The 14,307-nt window shown below is 40.6% G+C and overlaps 1 protein-coding gene across 1 annotated transcript in view; it reads right to left on the bottom strand.

The window, feature by feature from the left end:
- Positions 1–14,307, bottom strand: part of CASR (calcium-sensing receptor) — a gene marked incomplete at its 3' end in the record, with an annotated part of 35,942 nt that overhangs the window by 9,069 nt on the left and 12,566 nt on the right. The window contains exon 4 of the mRNA XM_008591142.1: positions 1,818–2,048. Coding sequence (XP_008589364.1) covers positions 1,818–2,048 — 231 coding nt within the window. The remainder of the gene's footprint in view (positions 1–1,817; positions 2,049–14,307) is intronic.

Raw genomic sequence — 14,307 nt, 5'->3', positions numbered from 1 at the left:
CAATGGTTCAGTTCCCTGTACTGGCAAGCCACCAAAAAAATCTCTATCTATCTATCTATCTATCTCTCTATCTATCTCTCTATCTCTCTATCTCTCTCTCTCTCTCTCTCTCTATCTATCTATCTATCTATCTATAGATGGTACACAGAAAAGAAAGTGGACTAGACCGTAAGATTTGTTGAGTGCCCGTTGTATGCTAGATCTGAAGTAAAATTTCAGTGGAAAAAGTAATTTAATTTGTAACTCTGTCAACTATTACAGGAATGTAAATGACTGAACTTGTGAGGATTCCCTGTATTTAAGCCCATGATGTGCATAGCCAGGTAGGGGACATTAGGATTTTAGAGAACTGTGCTGGAAATAATTTCCATACAGGAGCAGGGATGAGAATTACACCAATTAGAGATAGCCAATTATGTGTATTAATGGGGACGAAAGATATCTGGATGACCCAATAGGGGTGAACAGGTGATATTATAGCTGATCAGTTTAGACTCTAGTCAGTTGAAACGTGATAATTTAGACAAGGCGTATAATTTAGTGGACAGAGAAGTGTAATCTATGGAACTCCAAATTCTCTGTCTGGAGAAGGTCAGGACATGTTTAAAAGTGAGAATCCACCCTCTGAGGTAGAAGCTAATAAAGACTCAAACAGTGCAGATGAGACTCACTATCTATAGGAGACTTCATCATGGGGGACCCATCCTACATAATGGGAAACAGTGAAATTGTAGCATCTCATCAGAAATCCAGCAACCTTTAAAAGGTTGATAAAAAGATGAAATTGAATCTTTGGTTATGTTATAAAAAGTGGTCCAAGATGCTCAAAGGTGGTAACAGAGAGGTAAACGCAAAGAGAAATGTGGTGGGTCTCATCCAGGTTTCCAGGGAGAGTTAAAGAAGATGCCCTGTTCAGGCTCCACGTCCTTAGAGAGGAGCTGGGTCCTCAGCAGCCTATTACATTCTAGGACACAATCATTATTTCAGCATATTGTGTGTCTTTTCCTTAAGTGCATATTCACTGAGTGAAGGGCTTTTGGAATCAGGCTCTAGGTACAGTGATGCTCAGGGAAGAGGCCCCTGACTGTGGTCACAAGCATCCTCCTCTTTGTTACAGGTATCCCATAGTAGAAGGAACTGTCCCTTGGGTTTATAGGTCAGCCCTGGGCTATTTGGACAACAGGAAACGACCTCTGTATGAATCGTCCAGGCCCTGGACAATGGTGATAACACCTAATGACTCAGTCTGAAACATCCAGCTCTGTTTTGGAGGTGAGTGTGTCTCCATGGTTGCTACCAGCAATTAGGGTAGGGGTCAATTCTTTGTTATGCAAGACTGTCCCACATATTCTGGACATTTATCATCCCTGGACCCCAACTGCTATACTTTCTGGTCATTGTGACAACTCAAAAAGCAGCCGCCTCCACTCTCAAACTTGTCTCCCCACCCACAGTAGGTAGGACATATCCCTTAGGTCTCAGCTGAGAGCAACTGACTTGAGTGATGTTTATGTTTTGCTCTGGATGAAGAAAGTTTTAGCAAAGGAAATTTGATTACCAGGCAGGATGTCATATTTGTAAAAAGTAAAATTGTTTCAGTATAATAAGAAGGCATGGGGTGCAGGTTTTGAGGATTCTCCGCTGTACACTAAGCACTCATGGATTTCACAGGGAGCCCTGCAAGTGCAGAGGTTAATGAGCTGAAGGAAGTGGGCTCACCATATTGGAAGTCCAGGGGAGAAGCCCAAGGCCCTCCCAAAGCCCAGCAGAGTTTCCTGCCTACAGTGAAGGCATCTTGTGTTCGGAACAGCACGTACCTCTCTGGAGAACCCACTCCATAGAATTTTCTCCTCGTTGATGAAGAGTCTTTCTCCCTTCTTGGCATAGACATTGTAATACCCGACTTCCTTAAACACAATGGAGCCATCCTCTGGAGAGAGGTGCCAGTTGATGATGGAATAGTTCCCCACCAGGTCACCGCACTCATCGAAAGTCACCTGCTCTCCCATATTGTTGGTAAAGTTTAGGTGCCGTAGGTGCTTCAGGACCTAAAGAGGAGCAGAGAGGAATGAGTATGAGCCACAGGGCTGCCCCATGTAACCAGTTATGTAGGTGGTGCACCGCACAAGGGAGGTAAACTATCTGGTTCCAACAGAGTGGAAGGAACATGACTTGAGGAAGTGACACCTTTTTCTAATTTACCCCAAGACACTTGCATGTGTTAGCAGCAGCGCTGGTAAGCCGTGGGCTTTACTTATTACTCAAATGGTAAGTGAGGTAGGAAACACTTTCCTGAAAATGGGAAAGGGAACGGGATATATCTCACCTGGCCACCAGCCAAGCCAAAGCTTCTGCAGGTGCACCCTCACCTTGTGGTGCCCCAGAAGGGGCAGGGTTTGTAAGCCAGAGCCCATTCTTGGCATCTTCTGAGATGGGCATTGGGGAAGGAGAGTAGGGATGACTGAGTGCTCTGATTATCTGCACCTGCTTTCCCTGTGGTCCTGCATCTGTGGAAGTGTCTTGCTGCCCAAAACCACAGAGAGTGGGGTGGAAGGAAGAAAGAAATGAGGCTGTGGGCGGGGCCTTTGCCATCGCTGTTGTCAGTCATGGCGAATCCTTGAATTTTTATGGGTTTTATGGGTCACAAAGCCTTTGCACAAAAAGTAATGATAATAATTACTAACACATACATTACTAACAGTTATTTTTAAAATTTTAGATATGAGTCATTTTACTATCTTTGATACATGATCCTAAGTGTTTTATATTCATTATCTAATCTTTTTTTGTTTTTTTGGTGGCTGGCTGGTACAGGGATCTGAACACTCGACCTTGGTGTTGGTGTTATCAACACCATGTTCTAACCAAATGAGCCAGACACATACATTACTAACAGTTATTTTTAAAATTTTAGATATGAGTCATTTTACTATCTTTGAGACATGATCCTAAGTGTTTTATATTCATTATCTAATCTTTTTTGTTTTTTTGGTGGCTGGCTGGTACAGGGATCTGAACACTCGACATTGGTGTTGGTGTTATCAACACCATGTTCTAACCAAATGAGCCAGCTGACCAGCCCTTATTATCTAATCTAATCCTCACAAGAAATAATATGATTACCCCCATTTTATTGATGGGAAACTGAGTCACAGAAAACTTAAGCATCTTGTCCTGGCTCTGCTTCCTGCTGTGCCTGTGACCTGGATCAGGAGGAGAGAGTTGGTACTTGGCAGCTTATCTTTCACGTGGGAACTTCCCGTGTCACTGGGGCACCAGGTGAGAGTAAGACAGGGCCCAGCCTGTCAGTGCGGGGGCGCTCACTTCCACTCTATCACTGTCCCTCTCTGAGCCATTTCCTCACCCGTGTGATGAGAGGGCTGGGTCAGAGAGTCTGCAGGGTCTCTCCAAGTTCTAGGAGTGACTTCTCTCTGTTCTGTGGTTTGGTGGCCCCAGGAATACATTTAGAGGCACCTCTCTCTTTTATCATTATTTTTAAAGTACCTAACACCACCATCTAATCTGACGCTGGGGATAAGTTTGGGTCAAGTCCATCTAAAAGATGACGGCCTTCCCAGGCCTTTCTGAGGCCCAGGCCCAGCACCTGTTATCCACGTTAATCTGATGCGGGTGACAAACCGAGCCAATGTTGCCTGAGCCCTGGAGCATCTTTCCTGTTCCACTCCACTCTAGGGATGACACTGTTTCTTAACAATTTATATCTGTATTGACTTTATTTTTAAATAAATATTTGTTTACAGTAAGGAAATTAAATAGTCAAAAGGAGTCAACTGAATTTGCTCATAAGCAGCTCTGGGACATGCAGACCCCGTGTGCTCATAGGCACACCACCTTGGGTGTCTCACCTGACCTGCTATTTACCATCTACCTCTTTAGTGTCCTCACTGCTACCTTGGCAGGCCCTGGCTGCCCTGGCTTTTGTCCCAGGCCTATGGGGGAGGGGGACCCCTCACTCCCTGCTTCCTGGTTCTGCAACTAGAGTTGCTAAGACATTCTCAAAAAAGATGGAGAATGAATTCTACTAGAGATTTGTGCCACCATGTTGTCCCAAGTGTTCCCTGATGGTCGTTGCCCTTATTTTTGTCTTACTTTTCACTGAGTCGTTTTAAAGCAGTCTGCAGAGAGGAAGCGTCCCAGACGTGCTCCTTTCCTAGACCTCCAATTCCCCTTTTCCTTCTGCTCTTGGGATGACCTGACCTCCTCCTACACAGAGTCATGCACACACCTTTGTCTCTACCCCACCACAGCCCTGCTGACACACCCTTCCTTACCTGGACGAAGGTGTGGCCCTTCCGCCTTTTGATGCTGACCCCCTCCTTCAGCACTAGGAACCTCATCCCTCCCACCCACTCTGGGACCTTTCTGACATGGCCAGTCTTTCTCCATGCCATGATCGTGCCCCTCCCACTTCCTGCTGGGGCCCTACCATGGCTCAGATAAAATATGCTTCAAATTTCTCCAGGTAACTTCCAAAGCCCTCCATACTTTGGACTCATGTACCTATGATTTACTTGTTAGTGCAAATGTTTTATCCTAATCATACAGTTTCCATCATCCTTGCCACATGCCATGCTAACTCTGTCTTTGCTCTGACGTGTGTAAAAGAAGGTGAGAAGAGTGGAGAGGAAGAGCATTATGTCTCATCTACATTTCTCATGTGGCAGGTACTATGCTGTTTCTCACACACTATCTCACTTAATCCTCACAACAACTCTACGGATAGGAGCTATTATCATCTTCACTTTACAGATGATAAAACTGAGGCATGCAATGGTCAAGAAACTTGTCAAAGTTATACAGCTAGTGAGTGCCGGAGTTGGGATTTAACCAGGGGCCTTTCAGCTATACCGTCCTGCTTCTAGTATAGATTGCTTAGAGTTCCATGGCAAATATTGCCAGAGGTCAGTGATATTTCCTTATTAAGTACCTCTTTAGAAAGCATCACTGTTATTTGAAGAATACGTAAAAATGCATATATATAGATAGTAGTAAAGCTAGAGTAGTTGCATAAATTTTCTTCCTCCTTTTCAGGTTTCAATTCCTTGGTTCTTAACATGCCAGGCAGCAGCTGCTTCTCCCTTTTTTTCTGTCCACTAGTTCTCTGCAATGACCTCTCTGGGTATCTGGAGGTAGATGTGGGGTGGGGAGCAGGAACAAGATCATTTCATAACGTAGACTGTAATCTTTCACACGGGAAGGACTAGATAGATAACTCAAAAAACATCACTGGCTACGAGCCTTCTGCATTGCTGTTGGCATGGGCTGGAGATTTCCCACCGTAATGTTAACTTGAAGGAAGAAGGAACCAACCAAAATTCTTTCTCTCAAAGTTTCCAAGTGTACATTAAAAAACTCATTATAAATATAAGATTTGTGTACTGTTGAAATCAATCAACTAGCAAATATTTATAGAATATCCACTTTGTCTGCCGAACTGGGCTATAGATATATAAGAAATGGTCATCCAGTTCTTATGGAGTTTACATAAAGATTAGGATGATAAAAAATGAGACATAAATATTGGATAAAACAGCAAACTGCAAGATAAAATACAGTTAAGGGCTAACATATGGGATATCAACATTAAGTACAGAGAAATGCAGAGAAAATGGAGATTAAAAAGGCTGAAATAGTCAATGCAGGCTTGAGGCATGATAGGGACTTGGACTAGCAAAGGATGGGGGGAAGGAAGGCAGTACAAACAGTAGGAACAGCACGGGCAAAGATATCACATTAGAAATAAACATGACATTTTATGGGGCAGTAAAGAGACCAATTTCTCAAAAATTGTGTATGTGCTAGAGAACAAGGGGAAATACAGTAGATCGGTAAAGAGTAACCAAAGCAAGGAGAGGCTAGATTTCGCATCAGAACAATATGGGACCAGATAATAACACGTGTTGATAAAAATTTAGAGAAATAGAAATCCTCAATACACTGCTAGTGGGGATGAAAAATAATGCAACCACTCTGGAAAAAAGAAAAAAATCTGAGAGTTTCTCAAAAAATTAAACATAAAGTTACCATTCAACCCAACAATTCCGCTTATGTATATACCCAAGAGAAAGGAAAATATGTCCACACAAAAACTTATACAAAAATGTTCACAGTAACATTATTCATAATAACCCAAAGTGGAAATAACCCAAAAGTCCATGAAGTGGATGAATGAATGAATAAATAAAATGTGGTATATCCATACAATGGGATACTATTTGGCCATAAAGCGGAATGAAGTACTGATACATGCTATAAGATCAATGAACCTTGAAAATATTATGCTAAGTGGAAGAAGCCAGTCACAAAAGACCGTATATTTTATGATTCCATTTGTATGAAATGTCCAAAAATGTCCAAATATATAGAGACAGAAAGTAGATTAGAGGTTATTTAGGGATGGGGGGCCTAGGGAGCGGTAGTTGAAGGGTACAAGTTTTCTTTTGGATGTGGTGAAAATGTTCCACAGTCGATTGTGGTTATGGTTGGACAACTCTTTGAATATACTAAAAACCATTGAATTGTACACTTTAAATGAGTGAATTGTATGGTATGTGAATTATATCTCAATTAAGCTGTTTACAAAAGAAGAAGGTATAAAAGGATTTAAATATGACTTCATTGGTGGAGCTGACGTTCAGCAGCAGGCAGAGACTTTGAGAACAAGGTAACTGCTAGGATACTTGCTGTTGAGAGTTGACTAATGAGACACGGCAAGTCTAGCTTCAGATGGGGCAGGGAGATAAGGATAGGAAGATGTAGACAAGTAGCAATGCAAACGTCATATCCAGAAAAGAAAACACCCCAGAATCTTTGTGGCTAGAAATTCTATACCTACAATTTATTAGACAAAGCTCCTCTAAAACAGGCATAGTCTTTTTGCTTTTTGTATCCCTAGTTATTTGTAGAGGGCTTGAATTTTAGTGGCTACTCAAACTATGTTTGTTGAATGCTTGGTTTAATGTTACAGACATTATTGTAAGTGTCCAGCACTACTAGGTAGACAAGTGGTACCCATGATGAGCTTTTATCAGTCTTGTATCCCTAGTTATTTGTAGAGGGCTTGAATTTTAGTGGCTACTCAAACTATGTTTGTTGAGTGCTTGGTTTAATGTTACAGACATTATTGTAAGTGTCCAGCACTACTAGGTAGACAAGTGGTACCCATGATGAGCTTTTATCAGTCTGACGATAAATGAGAAAAATAAGATCAACATGTTACCTGTATTAGTTGAAATAACAAGTAGACAGAAAATCAATAAAGGTATGAAATACTTGGACAACACTATCAACCAATTTGACCTTATTAGCACTTATACAACACCCATCCCAACAACAGCAGAATACACATTCTTTTCATCAGCACACAGAATATTTACCAAGATAAATCATACTCTCGGTTATAAGGCAAGTTTTAATAAATTTAAAAATCAAATCAAACAAAGTATGTTCTTTGACTCCAATGGAATTAAATTAGAAATCAATAACACAAAGATATTTGGAAAATCTCCAGATACTTGGAAACCAATTAACACACTTCTAAATAACATAGAGTTAAAGAAGAAATAAAAAAGAAAGTCAGAAGGTTTTTTAAAACTACATCACAATAAAAACCCAGCATATCAAAATTTGTGGGAAGCAGCTAATACAATATTTAGAGGGAAATTTATAGCACTAAATGCCTACATTAAAAGAGAAGAAAGGACTCAAATTAATGGCCTCAGTTTCTAAGTTAAGAAACTAGAAAAATAAGAGCAAATTAAACTCAAATAAAGCAGAAGACAGGAAATAATGAAGATCACAATAGAAATCAGAGAAACAGAAAACAAAAATAATAGAAAAAATCCCTAAAACCAAAAGCTGGTTTTTTGGGAAGATTAATAAAATTGATGGCTCTCTAGCCAGACTGACCAGAAAAAAAGGGAGAAGATGCATATGATATGAGAAATGAGAGAAGTGACATCACTACAGGTCCTGCATACATTATACCAAAAGCTGGTTTTTTGGGAAGATTAATAAAATTGATGGCTCTCTAGCCAGACTGACCAGGAAAAAAGGGAGAAGATGCATATGATATGAGAAATGAGAGAAGTGACATCACTACAGGTCCTGCATACATTATAAGGATAGTCTGAGAATATTACATGAGCAATGTTATAAACAAATGTATGCCAATTCATTTGACAACTTACATAATGTGGACAAAGTTTTTGAAAGACACAAACTATGAAAGCTGACTCATAGATAACTAGAATAGCACTCTATTAAAGAAATTGGATTTGCAGTTCAAAATTTTTCCACAAAGAAACCAACTTAAGGTGGTTTCACTGACAAATTCCATTCAACATTTAAGGAAGAAGTAATACCAGTTCTATACAAACTCTTCCAAAACATTGAAAAGAAGGCAATACTGCCTAACTCATTCTGAGGATAGCTTACTCAGATGCCAAAACCAGACAAAGGTATTATAAGAAAATAAAACTATAGACCAATATTCCCCATGAATATACAAGCAAGTTTCTTAACCAAATTTTAGTAAATAAAGTCCAGCCATATAGAAAAAGGAAAATACTTGTGACCAAGTAGGGTTTATCTCAGGAATGCAAGGTAGGTTTAACATTCAACTACATTAACATACTATGAAAGAGAAACCATATGATCATCTCAATAGATACAGAAAAAGCATAGATAACATCCAACCTCCATTTCTGATAAAAATTCTTAATAATATGGGAAAAAAGGAATCTTCCTCAACCCTAGAAAGGGCATCTATAAGTGTTCACTTCACACTTGGTGAGAGACTGGATGCTTTCCCCTTAAGATCATGAACAAGACAGGGATGTCCATTCTCATTTTATCTAGATAGCATTGTACTGGAGTTGATTCTAGACAGTGCAATTGGGCTGAATCAGGGTGATTCAGATTGAAGATATAAAGATCTAAATTTTATTCTCAAACAAACGAAAACAAACAAATAAAGGTCAAAGTAGATTTTTAAAAATAAATAGTTTCTTTTTTCTTTTAGGCATATTCATTAGTACAAATTAGGCTAATAATGTTCCTGATAATCTCAGGGAACCTACATCAGTTAAAAAAAAATAAAGATACATAATTTAAAATTTAATAGTTTCTGGATCTTTATGCTCTTAAAATCCTTACCAAAGTGTTGTTCTCTCCCCTGTCAATTACTTCATTGATAATGGAGAAGTAAGTTTCAGCCCAGATTTATGTAGTTGGAATTACTATGGTTTTATTGTATGAAAGTTTTCTGGCCACTTCTCTGAGACTGTTCACCTTCTCCCGTGTCTATGCCTGTAACCACTTACTGTCTTACTGTCATCCACTTAAACCTCTGTCCTCTCAGTACTTACCTTTGTCCCATTCTCTTCCTTTACTTGTTTATTCAATAGGTATTTATTGAGAACTGCTATGGGTAAAGCAGGCACTGTTTTAGGGACAAGAGATACCATAATTTTCGAGATGGACATAAAGACACTTGATATATTATTCCAACTTGGTCAGTTGTGTTCATTCCCAATTATTTACACACTATGCTTTCTCTTTGGGTCTGTGTACGAACCGGGATGTTGGGAAGACTCATTTCCTCTGGTGAATACTGAGGGTTCAAGGCTATGGACCAATGTCCTTACTAGGACACCATCGGCTGACCTGGCAGCCTATCAGGAGCTAGAAAGCCTGTGCCTAGAGGGACAAACTGGACACATGGTACTTTTAGAGTTAATTGACCTCATCAGGGAACAGATCACTTGGAGCAGACGTGGGCTTTCTTACTGGATAGATAAATGCCTTTGGGAAAATTGTGGCCTCTCTGGGTCTTACTTTCCTCATCTACAAAAGAATAATACTCAAGACTAATATTTACTAAACACATTATGTATAGGCACTATCTTAAGTACTCTATGCATATTAACTGCTGTTATCTTCATAATAAACTTATGAGATAAGTTTCATTATCTCCATTTCTCAGGTTAGGAAATTAAGACACAAGCATAAGTGACTGTCAAGGTTACAAAGCTAGTAAGTGGCAATTGAAATTTAAGTCATCTCAGTCTGGCTTGAGAGCCCAATCTTTTAACCATTACACTATACTACAATAGTCCCCCTTATGGAGAGGGATATAGTCCAAGACCCCCAGTGGATCCTATTCCAAACCCTATACATACTATATTTTTTCCTATATATATGAGGGTACTTCAAAAAAGTTCATGGAAAGATTCATGTTATCTTTTAATTCTATTTACCTATGATGAAGTTTAACTTATAAATTAGGCACAGTAAGAGATTAACAACAATAACTAATCATAGCATAGAACAATTATAACAATATACTGTAATAAAAGTTATGTGAAGGTGGTGTCTCTCTGCTACTGTCTAATGGGCAGGCAGCATACACAGTGTGGATACACTGGACAAAGGGATGGTTCATGTCCTGGGCAGGATGGAGGGGGTTGGGGCGAGATTCCACTACACTACTCACAGCAGCACACAATTTAAAACTTACGAGTTGTTTATTTATGGAATTTTCCATTTAATATTTTTGGACTGACATTGACTGCAGGTAACTGAAACTGTAAAAAGTGAACCCGCGGATAAGGTGGGACCTACTGTGTTTATCTATGTGCAAGAGTTGAATTAGACAGTCTATTAGGTTGTCTATCTCTGTTGACAGCAGGTTAACAAGTGTAAACTAGATTGAGAAGATGGACGTATTTTAAAAGTGAGGTGTGGAGACACGTGTAAGGCTTGTGGCAATGCAAGTAGCTGTAATTGGAAAAATGGTCGGAACTGAATGACATCCTCATCCTGATTTCCTCCTCATCCTGTACTTTCTCATGGGACTTTTGGTTATTTCTTATTCTTAATCAACTTTATTGATGTATAATTCATATAGGACAGAGTGCACCCCTTTTTAAGTGTATAACTCTGAGTTTTGGCAAGTGTAAACGTCTGTGTAACTACCACTACCATCACCCCAAAAGGTCCCTTGGTGCCCCTTTCAAGTCAATCTCCACCCCACTTGCTGCCCTAGGTCACCCCTGATCTGCTTTCTCTCTAGCACTAGAGATAGAGTGTCACAGAAATGGAATCACACAATATGTACTCTTTTTTAGTCTGGATTCTTTCACTCACATGATCTTTTTGTGATTCATCTATGTTGTTGTGTGTATTTGCCGTTGCATATGACGTTCCCTCCAAGGAATAGATCCTTCTCCATATCCACAAAGCCTATCTATCCTTCAAGGCCCATCTCAAGTCATGTCTTTTTAATTTTCTCCCTTACTTCAAATCCTAACCTGAATTGTATTGTAGAGCTTCATCCTCACAACAGGTATGTAAATAAAATCACATGAGCGTGAAATATTTTCTAGTCAAAATTTGTACCTTATCCATTAATAATTAATTATTTGTTTACTAAGTCATATCTCTAAGTCATCTCTTTAAACATCTTTAATATTTCTTTTGGCATGCTGACTTGCAAGTTATGCATGTAAGCACTTTATCTTCTGCACAATACTCTGCCTTTAATTCACATAACAGGGAAGATGGAGGTGAAAACCCTTTCACCCTTAAGAGCAATAATAGGCAATCTTTAAATTGATAATCATTGACCCACAAAAAAGCAATATAAGTTAAAAAATGATTTAGGTATTCTCCCCAGAGAGAACACTCTTCTGCTTTTAGAATTTTAAAAGAAGAAATTAATAGTTCTATTAAAAAAGAAAATATAAAATTTTACTTGAAATTATAATTTATTATAATATGCTTCCAAATTATTTATTTGGGGAGTAATATGAAGAAAAAGAGAGACTAAATGAAGGGGAAGAGAAATGATAAAAGCTAGTAGAAAGACCTAAACATGGAAGATGATATACAGACACAAAGAGACTGACAGTTTCACAAAGAAAACAAAACACCGAGAAGACACTTATCTCAAAGAGGGTCAAATATACATGACACACACACACTCAGAAGGTCACATATTCCTCTACGTGGTAATATTCCCATTTTGTGGCCTTTTAGGGTATTTCCCCTTAGGGTTGTAAAGTCAAATGGTTGCTCATAATAAGCATAAATGGGAATCACCTCTTGGTACACACTCTAAGCATCAACTGAATTAAGACAAAGACTAGAGACTAGAAATTCCCCCCCTGTCGTCTAGGACTCCCAGCTGTTACACATGGCATCACTTCTTAGCACATCACTTCTTAGGAAAATGAGGCACACAAGGCACCCCACTTACACAGACAATGAGGGATAGTTCACACAGATAATGAGGGACAGTCACATAGATAATGAGTTTGTTGCTTCTTGCCCACTTCCTGTGCTAATGGTGTAAGGAGAATCCAGGGCCAGTTCTCCAACCTTGGTCATATTTTCTTATCTCCCCTCCATTTTCTCTGGCTCTCACATCAATGTATCCCCCCCCCCCCGCCCCCAACACCCAATAGTACCAGCAATTCCTGGAAAAGATCAACTCCATTTGACTTCTGTTATCACCATGGTTCTGTCACCATGCATGCCTGTTAATTTTGACTAGTGAGGTGGAGGAATCTAGGAAGCATGCCTTGTGCATAAGCATCCTGAGAAAAGAAAGAAGGTGGTTTCCTACTCATGTGATGTTCAATTCAAACTTGATGGTGGGCAAGTGGCTCAGAGTTGTCCAATCGGAGCCTTGTGATTGATTCAAGAATGAATTTTTGGGTCAAACATAGTCCCTGCAAAGGATTCTAGGTCATGTTGTCAGGTCAAATCAACCAGACTGCTACTCATTCATTCTACAAGTATTCCAGTGTCGGGCATTCTGGACACAGTGCTGAACAATACAGACATGGTTTCTGTATTGTTATGTATGAAGCTTACAGTCCCAAGGAGGAGTCAGAGTGAAAATTGTGGAGGAGGGGTGTGAGAAGAGCTTGGGGTCTCCGTGGAGGTCAGGGGCAATTGTGTGTTGCGTGCTCATAAATTACCCATTAGTGATAATTTTTTTTTCCTTTTTGTCTTGACCGGCAACGGATTGCAACCCTCAGTGTCGCGCCCGTACCTCGCTCAGCCAATGAGCAGCCGGTCTGTATGTGGGATCCGAACCCTCGGCGGGAGCGTCGCCGCGCTCCCAAGCGGCGCACTGTAGCAGTGCGCCACCAGGCCGGCCCCATTAGCGATAATTTTAAGGCATATGAGTTGATAGATATATATTTTACAGAGGAAAAGGTCAACAAAAGAAAAAACATTGTGATTGACCTTCATTTAACCAGACATTTAACTAATAAGATTCTACTTCGGTCAACCAAAGAACTTTAGAAGCTTAAGCTGGGTATATAAACAGCAAAAATGAGGAAGAAAGAAAGATCAGAAGGTGCGTGTATGGGAACATGACTTCAAAAAACTTCCAGGAGAAAGTGAATTTTCAAAAAGCTTTAAAAGTTTGTGGTGTGGGGCCGGCCCGGTGGCGCACTGGTTAAGTGCGCCGCTTGGGAAGCGCGGCGGTGCTCCCGCCCGAGGGTTCGGATCCCACATACAGACCGGTTCCCGCTCACCGGCTGAGCGAGGCACGGGGGCAGCACCGAGGGTTGCGGTCCCGTTGCCGGTCCCCAGTCTGGTGCAGGGGCAACACTGAGGGTTGCGATCCGTTGCCGGACACGGAAAAAGACAAAAAAAAAAAAAAAGTTTGTGGTGGGCAATGCTAGTGGAGACAAAAATTGATGGCCCTTCCGGTGTGGGATATAGCTAAGCAAAGATGCTATTTTGAAACTAATCAGAAGCAAAAAGATGCTGTGCCAAAAACTAATAAATGGTTTGTGAGGGGGTGACAGGCAGGTTGGCTTATAAGGGAAGAACTGACAGAAGGCAGGCATGGAATTACAGGCTGAGACGCTTGGATTAGATTGCATAGGTGATAGGTTTCCATGTAGGTCTTCAGACGGAGAGTGAATAACTGCTGATCCATCTTTGGATAGGTAGAGACATGGCCAAGATCTTAAATTCTGGGATGCTCACCTAATGGCCTCAGTTTTGGAGGCTCAATGGAGACCTACAGCAAGTACACAGGACATTTTGGCCAATACCCACATCTTATTCATTCCTAGAGCTATGATTCCATTTTTTTTTTCCTTTTTGTCTTTTTTCATGTCCGGCAACAGATCGCAACCCTCAGTGTTGCCCCTGCACCAGACTGGGGACCGGCAACGGGACCGCAACCCTCGGTGCTGCCCCCGTGCCTCGCTCAGCCAGTGAGCGGGAACCGGTCTGTATGTGGGATCCGAACCCTCG

The sequence above is a fragment of the Galeopterus variegatus genome, unplaced genomic scaffold, assembly GCF_000696425.1.
Source record: "Galeopterus variegatus unplaced genomic scaffold, G_variegatus-3.0.2 Scaffold6692, whole genome shotgun sequence".
NCBI classification, from domain to species: Eukaryota; Metazoa; Chordata; class Mammalia; order Dermoptera; family Cynocephalidae; genus Galeopterus; species Galeopterus variegatus.
The sequence above is the reverse complement of the archived record's forward strand: the minus strand, read 5'-3'. Positions and strand labels throughout refer to the sequence as shown.